The sequence below is a fragment of the Stegodyphus dumicola genome, chromosome 5, assembly GCF_044657685.1.
Source record: "Stegodyphus dumicola isolate Sdum_Otavi_A_Nest chromosome 5, ASM4465768v1".
NCBI lineage: Eukaryota > Metazoa > Arthropoda > Arachnida > Araneae > Eresidae > Stegodyphus > Stegodyphus dumicola.
In genome coordinates, this window is record NC_140772.1 from 186,232,003 (window position 1) to 186,243,136 (window position 11,134).

Sequence of the window (11,134 nt, forward strand, 5' to 3'; positions counted from 1 at the left end):
CAGTTCTTGGTGGTGAAGGTGAACGCTAGTACTATATCATCGTAAGTTCATGATCTTTGATAATTCACTACCTATCCATTGGTCTTGAGAAGCTGGCTTACAAGTTTTCTATCTAGATTTCAGCTACTTAAGTGATTGATATCGCATAAATAGCATAATTCCTTCTAAGTATACATTCTGATGACAATCCAAATTTTCGAGAATGTATAATTGAAATCAGATTATTGACACCTGATGTTTATCATAGATTAACGAACATTTTTCAATATTCATAGATATAAAATGCATCATTTCGGTTTCGGAGGAAGAAATTAGGTTACACGCAACATGTCCAAGTTTAATACTACCGTTACTCGAAAACCTTCATCTGTTTCCTTTCCGCCACACTTCAAATGATTTCATTCGACTGAACAGAAGTTAGCTTCATTTTATTCCTTTGTTTTCCGTGTACTTCATGTTTCCTTCTTCAGATCGCTTCTTGACTAAGAACTAAATTACTTAAAAGCAGTTGCTATGTTTTATTTGTAACCTGCTCCGCGTTTTGCACTATACGAAATGAGAGATATCCCATGGAGGACTTTTTAAGGAATACTGGCTCGTATCCACGTTATACAAGAGAAAAACCTCGGAAGCGCCCATGCAGCCAACGCGTTCGCCGGGACTCGAAGCCTGGACCGAACTACCAGTGTTTAGCGTCTTGGGGCAGCTATTCACGGGCGTTTTTAATCTAACGTTATTGACTAAGCGGTTAAAAAAAAAGCTAATTTCAACACATCATAAAACAAAAGCGGTGCCAATCATGCCATGCTTGTGCGAGTCGGAAAGGACCGAAGAAACGCAGCTGAGGGAAGCTGCAATGTCACGATGGAGAAGCGCATTTTGAACGTATCGCCTTTGGAATCCCTAAACCTCTATCACGAACAGCTGGTGGCAACAAATACATCCTCGTATCATTCATTACCTCACAAAGTGGTATAAAGCATATCCTATCCCTGATTAAGGTGCTGTCGCGGTAGCAGAGGTAATGATACAGAATTGTATTTCTAGGTTTGGAGTGCCTCTTTAGTTACACTCCGATCAAGGAAGGAATTTTATTTCGGCTGTAATTAAGGAAGTATATAAGCATATAGGAGGTAGAGATAAGTATTCAAAATATGACTCCATTAGTATTTAAATATTTATTTATTTAGTTAGTTACCAGTTAAGAATACCTAAGTACATGAAAGAAACTTATGCTGATACAAACTCAAAAGTAAAAAATATAATAATTGTCGTTCCAAAGTTTATGAGCTTATTGTTACTATGCGATGAATCTAATTGTTGCCACATTGGTCCCCTTCCAGTCCAGAGGACGATCTAAGAAACTTGGTAAGGTTGAACAATTTTTACGCGTCTGCCTGACTTAGTGAAAGTTGGGAATGTTTGGTTTATTTGTAGAATCAGGTTCAGACTGTTTGTTGTTACTTATATGATTTTCTTCTCGAGAGTCTACCAGTATGTATGCAGGCTTTAAGCGAAGCGATCTTCTGATACTGTAGATTTATTACCATTTATATAGATTGTAAAAGAAATTTTCAGTCCTAGCTAGTACTTTGAATAGTCCCTTGGTATGGTTGCTCTAAAGGTTTTCGCACAGTGTCTCGTCTAAGGAAGGCATGCGAGCTTGTAAGTAAATCTTCATGAAGGAAAACGTTGCTCGAAGAGTTGCCTCGAAGCAGAAGATGGTCGAATAAGTCACATCTGTGGACGAAGATTGTCAACAATGTCTTTTGCAGGAACAATATTTGAAAAAGAATTGCGAAACAATTCTCCTGGAAGTTTCAAGCAAGTTCCATAGACCATTTCAGCTGGTGAAGATTCAGTATCTTCTTTAATGCATGACCTTATTCCAAGCAAAACTGATGGTAACACTTCACTCCATCTAACTGTTGCATGACATTTAATGGATGCTTTTAGTTGTCGATGCATACGTTCTACAATACCGTTACAAATTGGATGAAAGGCAGTAGTTCTTGTTTTGCGAGTTTCTAGGAATTTTGTGAGTGATCTAAACAATTCACTTTCGAAATTGGTACCACGATCAGTCTTTATGATATCAAGTACTCCAAATCTAGCAATCCATCCAGAGTAAAATGTCTCAGCTACAGTTTGAGCAGTTTGGTTAGGCATCGGAAAAGCTTCTGGCCACCTAGTGAATCTATCTATACAAGTTAAAATATATCTGTAGTGTTTTGATGGTGGAAGTGGGCCGATTATATCTATATGTATACGGCTGAACCTAACATCAGGTAACGAAAATGTGTGCCGATGAATTTTAGATTTTTTGGCACATTAAGCAGTTTTTGCACCAGTTCTTAAAAACACTATTGAGCGATTTCCATACAAATCGAGTTTTTATTAGGTTTGTAGTTGCTTTTATTCCTGGATGAGATAAGTTTTGTAACGTTTCAAAAACTTGAAATCTGAACTGTTTAGATACATACGGTCGAATGTTTTTTTTAATATATATCACAATAAATTGGAAGATTTGTTAATGGAAATTTAATTGCTTAAAAACAAGACCAGTATCGGATTTGAGAAGGGTTTGCAAATCGCTATCATGTTCCTGAGCACGAGCCAATTCGTCATAATCAATAACTTGAGGCAATTGAATTTCTGAAATTCTCGAAAAAGCATCTGCTACTGTGTCATTACTTCCAAAAACGTATCTCAAATCGGTAGTGACTTGTGATATAAATTCTGAATTACGAATTTGACGAGGTGTTGCTTTATCATGTTTTTGCTGTAGAGCATAAATTAAAGGTTTGTAATCAGTGAATACCACGAAATCTTGACCTTCGACCATGTGCCGAAAAGATTTAACTGCTGAATATATTGCCAAAAGCTGCCATTTACGTTCAGAAGATGTTAATTTTCTGAAATAAAATCCTAAGGGCTGAACATAATACGGCTCCAATAGCTATTTCTGAAGCATCGATAACTAACGAAAGTTAACAAGATGCGCCAACATAGTAGCATTGGATAATATTTGCTTGCATAAGTTGAATGCATCTTTTGTTTTAACATCCCATGTAAGTTCTGACGTGTCCGTCTGCATTTTTCCTTTAACCAAATCATAAAGATAAGCTTGCGTCTTAGCTGCATTTCGTATAAAATGATGGTAGAAGTTAAGCATTGCAAGAAATCGCCTTAGATCCTTTACAGTCTTAAGTAGTGGGTATTCGGATAGAGCTTTTATCTTTTCTGGTAAGGGGGATATACCATCCGAAGAAACTAGAAAACCTAGGAATCGGATTTCTTTTTGCCCCGAAACCCATTTAGATAAATTAAGTCCGTACGTCTTCAATCGTTCAAACACCTTTTCCAGATCGGCTTTGTGTGTGGTTTCATTTTTTGATGCTATGAGTACATCATCGAGGTAAGCATAACAGCAATCCAAACCTCGTAAAACTTGATCAAATCTTTGAAATATTTGAGCTGCATTTTTTAACCCAAAAATCATGTTTGTGTATTCATATAATCCAATGGGAGTAATTACCGTTGTTACTCCCATTGGAAGGAGGCAATGTTACGAATTTTGTACATATGGTAAATAACTTTAGCGAAATTTAATATATACAATTTTACATATAATTTAGTGAAATTGTAATATCTCTTGCGTAATACAACACTAAGTGCCTCGAAAAAGGGAAGCTTCATCGGAAAAATAAGATTACAATGATAGCCCATTTAATATTGAGGCAAATGGCTATATCGCGAAGTTGATAAGATACTGCCAAGCTGAAAATGGTTTTGGCAACTAATTTTTGTTGCCAAATTTGGCAGAAAAATCCCCAAAAGTCGCCAAAATTGGCGATTATTTGGTCTATTTTTTATGTTATTTTGACGATTAGTACAGTTTGAATCTGATCAAAAATATTACTCATATAATCTTATTTGAGAGCTTAAACGTAGTGAAGGTCTAAGATTATTTAGCTTGTCATGCAGAGCCGGGATAAGGATGAGGCAAGTAAGGCACTTTCCTCAGGTGAAAGGCTAGGAGGAGTTTCAAGTTAGCTGTGAAATTTTAGAAACGCATCTAAAAATAAATTATGACAGTTGAATTTCAATTTTGAAATGTATTGAGAAGCACCATTTTAAAATGACAAATTTATATCAATAAATCTTCTTGAACACTTGTGCAACTTATGTGGTTTTAAGCAAATTAAAAACGTAATTAATTACTAAAGATTTAATGTTTAAAATAGGACAATAATTTTGCCATATTTTATATAACTTTCAACTCATTATTATTATTTTATATTTGTACAAAGTTCAGACTTATATAAGGCATCGAATAATAAATCATTACAATAAGTTAAACCTAATAGCCTGTTTAAGGAAATCAGCTTATAATTTTATGTAAGTCTTCCTGGAATTTAATAATGCAAGGAAACAAAAAAGTAAATAAAACCTTGTAATAAAAATTTTAAATATACATAAAGCTGCATGCTTAATAGAGCGATTAACTTAATGTCGAATGTTGAAGATCCAATAGCAACAATAATCACGGAAAGTTGCATTATCTGTAATGTGAATAAATATAATTAATTATCTGTATTGTGAAAAAATATTAATTAATTTACACATCCATACATTCTTCTTTTACATAGGTAAATTTTGAAAACGAAAGATAACTTAATTTTTGTACAGGTTAATTATGTTTTAATATAAAGCTTCGTTTTTATTTCTTGAATTGTAGATGTTAAGAGATAGGTTTTTATAAGAAATAAATGGATTCCACCGATTGAGTACAATTAGTATATGTACCATGTAATATATATGTACGCTTTGGAATGTTTTATTTCAGATGTTTAGCATTCATCAGATTTCAAACGCGTTAAAGTATTGTAAAGCAAATAAGCTTAGGTTGGTCTACTAACATATTTACGAGTTCCCTGCCTTTTATTTTCAGTCTTCAAAAACATTTCGTTGTACTTAGAATAATTATTCCGACGCAGAAAACATAACAGTTTTATACTAAAAAAAAAAAAAAAAAATGCTAAAAATTACTAATTAATGTAACTTTATCTAACACAGTTGTTATTTTCTCATTAAGATAAAGATTTGAACGTTGAATGCTATTGAATTGCGATTAAAATTCTCATACAATTTACGGAAGTTGTTTCATTCATGGGAGGCATCGAGTTATCGCTCGCTTCAAGCATGTTTTATAAGACATGAAAATAAGATTGTAGAATTCTGTAACAGTTGTCCAGCGGATCGCATAATTTCAAAAAGAGGCCACTGCTTCTTGCAAGCACCTACAAAATCGTTCTTCAATATCTAAATAAGTTGATAAGACTGATAACATCAACTGCAGCAGAGATATTATCTTGCAGTTGCTAGAATTTATGTGACCTATTAATATAGGTGTTCCAGCTTCATATGACGAAGAATATAAGATTGAAACATGGGCACTCTGAGGCCATACACTTTTGGAGATGCTGCTATCTTCGAAGAAGCTAGGTAGAACTGCTATAGACATCATACGAGGCTTCATTTTCATAGGCCCTCATTCTTGAAGTGACGGTAAATACAAATAAATCTGGCATTTTTTAAAATCAGTGTTAAAAGAAATTAATAGTAGTTAAAGAAGATTAATAGTAGTTGCAACCAGATTAATAGTAATAAGAATTAATAGTAGTTGAAAAGATTAATAGTAGCTGAAAGATTAATAGTAGTTGCAACCAGCGAACCAGCTTCTTCGACAATTCCATTATCTCTAGAGAACTATGATCACCAAGGACAGGGACTGCTCAACTATGCATGGATATCAGAACCATTAATTTTCCACAAGTAAACGTGACATTGCTACTGCAAATGAACGACATAAATAGCCGTACTTACCTCAGTCAGATACCTTCAAGCATGAAGTATCGTGTTCTCAGATGCCTGTAGAAAAAATGCGAATTTTAACATTTGCTGTGATGCGATAAACTAAGCATCTCCCATGGTATGTTTTGCAATGATGACACATCCATACGTTAGATATGCATCTTGTTGATAGAAGTCTTTATTTTCGCAACCATTGGTCGTATACTTCCAATTATAAAAACGTTACAAATTTTGCAATCTATAAGTAAACTCTTTGTGTTTTATTTTTATGACAACTGTTACATATTACCTAATATAAGTATAAGAAGCAGATAAGCATATAAAAGTTAGATTTCGTAATTTTTGTAAAACTCATTTTCTTTTTAAATTACAAAAACACCACAACATAATTTTTGCGCTATTGAAAACACTTTTATTATGGAAGCACGACCAACGGCTACTAAAATAAAGGTCTCTCAACAAGGAGTATATTATGCCTGTAAATGATAGATAATAAACTCTCAATCTCAATTTCAAAAGATAATTTCAGCTATCATTAATTAGAAATACCTAGCAGGATAAAAACGTCATCTTTAGATATTATGTATAAATTAAGAAAAAATAAGTACGCAACATATTTTCTCCCTCCTCACCTCATGCCTTTGAAGTGTAATTGGAAAGCGCGCCCGGCTGGCAGTCGGGAGGTTTGAAGCTCTAGTCCTAGCGAGGGCACTGTAGATTTTTCATATTTTCTGCTTCGACAAGGCAAATGACTCCGTAAATATAGCTTACTTTTCAGGGAAAAAATATCGCATCTTATCAACGAAATAGAAAAAGTAACAGCTAAGTTATATGCATTGAAAGAAAATTTAATAAATGTGTAAATATTATGATAAATTCTGCGGAAATATTTCGTTTACCTTTAAAATTTCTCAAAAGCAAAGTAAAAAAAAAAGGAAATTTTTTCAAAAGTTTCATTCATTTATTAACATGGATAAAACAGTAATATGACTAATCACTATATATTTAAGTAGTAAATTCAAAACAAGTTAATGATTTTTCATTCCATATTATTTCAGAAAATAATTCTTTAAAAGTGTTTCAGGAAATAAGAGTTAAAAAAGAGTGTACTATAATTTATTAAAGAAAGTATTTAGCAATGCCAGTCATTTAAAGCTTCAAATATATATATATATATATTAATATTAGCCAATCATCCTTTTATCAGTTTTTCCATAGCTCGAGGATTCAACTGTAATATTATGATAACATATGATACAAGAATGCCAACTATAGTTAGCATGTAAGTACGGTTAAGTATAAAGAATTTCCAACCGGTTAAGGTAACATTTGAAGTGCTCAGATGCATTCCAAGGAACTGGACAACTTGAAGCATGTATGCGTTTGTCCATAGTTCAAGTGACGTTGTTGCTTTATAAAACGCGGGCACACATTTTTGGCTTTCCTCCATGACTAAAGAAGCTGACATTCCAATTGTTACGTACGCTACGAAGAGTATGAAGAGCTTTCGAACACTCGAGAAAAGAGATAATGAATCTAAGCGATTGTGTAAGGAGACGTCGAAAGTTATGTCGATGCACACGCTTAGTATGAAACAAGAATACCATAAAAATACAGCAGGCGAGAAGATGTCGTCCATCAGCATCACAATACCTGTAACATGCTGATACTGTCTTCTCAGTCTTACAACCATCCTCGCCGTAAGTGGGTTTGATTGCTGAAAAGTGTTCATGAGGTTCATTGTGAAGGATTTGAAGCAACGCCGAATACCATCACAAAAGACAACATAAAGCAGCACCATGAAAGATAAAGTACCCCACATCATAGCTTGACGAATGATCATAAAAATGTCCACCAGTACATAAGCTACCGAAAGTGGCAAAAATTGAACACGCACAGAGAATAAATGAACATCCAAAAATTTATTCAAACCCAAGTTATAAACACTGATCACTGTCGAGCCGAAGTTTATCCCCAGAAATATCCATATGATGATAACTGATATTATTATGCCTCTTTTGATTCTCCTTTTTTCTTCTCTGCTGAATTTTCTGTAAATGGTATCTATTTTGTGAATCAGTTGTTCCAATTTAACTTGTTGAAACACATATATATCAGCTGATAAAGCAGCAGAACCAGCTCTTAGAAACGTAGTCAGCTGCATCCAGAATCCGAAACCACCTTTCGTCATGACAGTGGCAACTATAGCTTTTATACTGAAAAGATGAAGATAGATCAAAGCTAAAACATTCCACCACCTGATTCGCATCTTCTTTCGATGACTTCCCGCACCATTAAGATCGACATTCGTTTGGATACCAATTACCGTCAAAGATATCAAAATAGGCTTCAGCGCGTTTCGAAAACAAAACTTCTCATCAGGTTCAAATTTGAATACGCTGCCTGATGTAGAATTAGTCTGAAATAGTTTTTTAACCATTCTGATGCCAGATGATTCCCGCATTTTCACTCCGCTGTTCTTAGTGCTCAAGTGACTTGTGAGTTAGAAGAAAATTGGTAACTTTTCTACCATTGTTACACACTCGGTGTACATTGAAATCGGACTAAAGAGCTTACTGAAATCAATGCTTCTTTAGGAGAGGAATTTTAATATTTTTCCTGTAAAATGCCCATTCTTCGCAGGGATTATCTTTAAAGCTTTAAATGATGAGCAACTAATTGCAATCTCTAAAAAACGCTTTCTGAGATTGCTACCTGAAAACATTGAGACAATTTAACTCTGAGTGCGCAGAATCGGTTCTGTAGGCAAAAATGATTAATGATATAATTCTATGTTTTGCACACTTCTTATGAATGTCATTACCTGACCATCATTTATTTAATCGACCATGAAACACTTTTGTTTTCAATCGGGAGAAGCTACTGCAGTAATCATTAATAATTCATGATGCCATCATACAAATCGGCTTCTCATTCTAATTGTCAACAATGTTTCTGAGTGTCACCTATCGATCTTGAAAATTTTTCTCTTTCAACATCGTTCTGAGGTACCATTTTCATTTGTCATACATAAAGTACTTACTTATAAAGTCCTTTCAAACTGTTACTTAACAGAACGAATACAAAAGATTATGAATCGAAATAAGCAAAGTGCTCTTTATTGACTTTCTTTTTTCTATTAAATCATTTTTATTGCGTGGCAATATAGTTGCATTATTTCGTTCAATGAAAATTGGTCAGAAATTTTAGTTATAATCTGCAACAAAATTTACAATATATTATCAAAACAATGTTGTTTTGGTGTTTGTATCTAGTTTGAACGTAACGTTAAAAAGCTTTCATTTTCTTTTAAGAAGCAAAAATTAGAACTACGTGTACGTAGCTATTATTACATATTGTTTAATATGTAATAATGGAAATATTGTAATTACTAAGTTAACAAATTGATATGAGTTTGTTGAACATATACGTTTCTTGACGTATACGTTGTTGAGGATAATTTTCTTCTGTGGTCACTTGCATCTCTAAATGTGTAGCTACCTTGACTGAATACCAAACTGTGTTGTAACTTTTCTTGTTATTCAAAGAAAATTTATTTTATATGTACAGCATTTGTTACTTTTTTCAACGTAGGTCAAGTTATTGATCCGGGCTTGTGTTGCTTAGGTCTGTTTTTGCTAAAGTATAATTTTCAGGAGTTTAAGTGAATCTCCAGAGAAGAAAAAGGCGTTTTACCCTTACATGTGTTTCCAATAAAAAAGGCATGTCTCACTCCATCTGGTTTTAATTTTAATTTTAGCAATTAAATTCTTTCTTTTAGTTTAGTGATTTATTTTTTCTGTGTTAGGAATGATTACACGCTTGTAATTAATCTTCCGATGTGCGTCATTCTGGGCTGAATAGTTTTAATCTACTATGCCTTATTTCTTGGGCCAAGCAGGTTCCTTATTTGGGGTGATCCTCAACAAAACTCTTACATGGGCCCCACACATTACATCTATTATCCCAAAATTTCGAGTTCGTAAAGCTAAATTATACACTTTAATTGCTCGAAACAGTGTTTTATCATTTGACAACAAGTTACTCATTTATAAGTCCGTTCTCCGTCCATTACTATGTTATGCTAGTCCAGTTTGGACCTATACCAAAAAGTGTAATAGGAAAAAATTATCAGACTTAAATTCTCTTCTTAGGCAAATAGTTAAAGCGGAATCCGCAACAACAGAATTCATGAAGAACTAGGTATGGAGCAACTACGCTCACATTATTATAAACTTGCTAAAAGCTTTCATGAAAGACAAAAAAAAAAAAAAAAAAAAAAAAAAAAAAAAACAATTAACAACACGGGCATTAATATTTGCAATTATGACTACAATGACCAAGCAAATATGGACAGGCTAATGGCCCAAATGAATGTATATATGATGTAATATATATTATAATGCATTTACAGTTTATGTTAACCTTCTCTTATTGTATCTACTATGCATTCTTTTTACGTTCATAGTATTTATATCTTACTTATCGGATTCAAATTACCAGTTTTCGCCTAACCTTACCTTTATCCACACGCTCACGAGCTCGACGACTTCTGGCCTACATTCATTGGACATCGCTTTAATACTTTAATTAGCATTCTCTAACTTCTGGCTTAAATATGAATTATAAATTATTAATTATTCACTTTAAAAATTTTATTATAAAAAACAAATTACCTTAGATATCTTTTAGGTTATTTCATCATACTAGTCGCAATTCTGAAACTGTTCTACAAGGGGTAGAGCCTTGTCGCTCAAGTGCCCTGGTGTACCAAACACCGTTCCACGGATGAAAGAGGTATTGTGCGCTTAATTTTGTATTACCTTTAGGGCTAACTCTCAAAAGAGTACGTAAAATTTTTAATTAATTGCCTCTAGCACCGATGGATTTCGAATTTAGTTGTTCTCCCCTTTATTTCTATCAGCCATCGGCCTCAAATTCCGATGTGATTCTCGATGGGCCCTTTTATACGAAGATTTTCGTTTTTACATTCGAAAGAGAACATTACATCGTCATTATTTCATTCAATGTCATCAATTCTTACTTACAGGCAACGCTTATATGTAATATAACTTTTCCAAAATCATACAAAAAAATGCTAAAATTTAAATTCTTATATGATAGGAAATATTCTTTAATTAAGCATCGAAAAGATACAGGATGCCGGTGTTGAAAAATCTCGGAATTACAATGAAAATAAATGAGAATTAGCTTTTAAAACTCAGTTTCGTTTTCTAACTTTAAACTGAAACCATTT

The 11,134-nt window shown here is 33.5% G+C and overlaps 1 protein-coding gene across 1 annotated transcript; it reads right to left on the minus strand.

Moving 5' to 3' along the window:
• Positions 1-7,001: 7,001 nt before the first annotated feature.
• Positions 7,002-8,546, minus strand: LOC146997364 (uncharacterized). The gene has a single exon (XM_085816373.1). It carries the CDS (start codon positions 8,339-8,341, stop codon positions 7,070-7,072), a length of 1,272 nt encoding a protein of 423 aa, XP_085672499.1. The 5' UTR covers positions 8,342-8,546; the 3' UTR covers positions 7,002-7,069.
• Between the last annotated feature and the right edge of the window lie 2,588 nt (positions 8,547-11,134).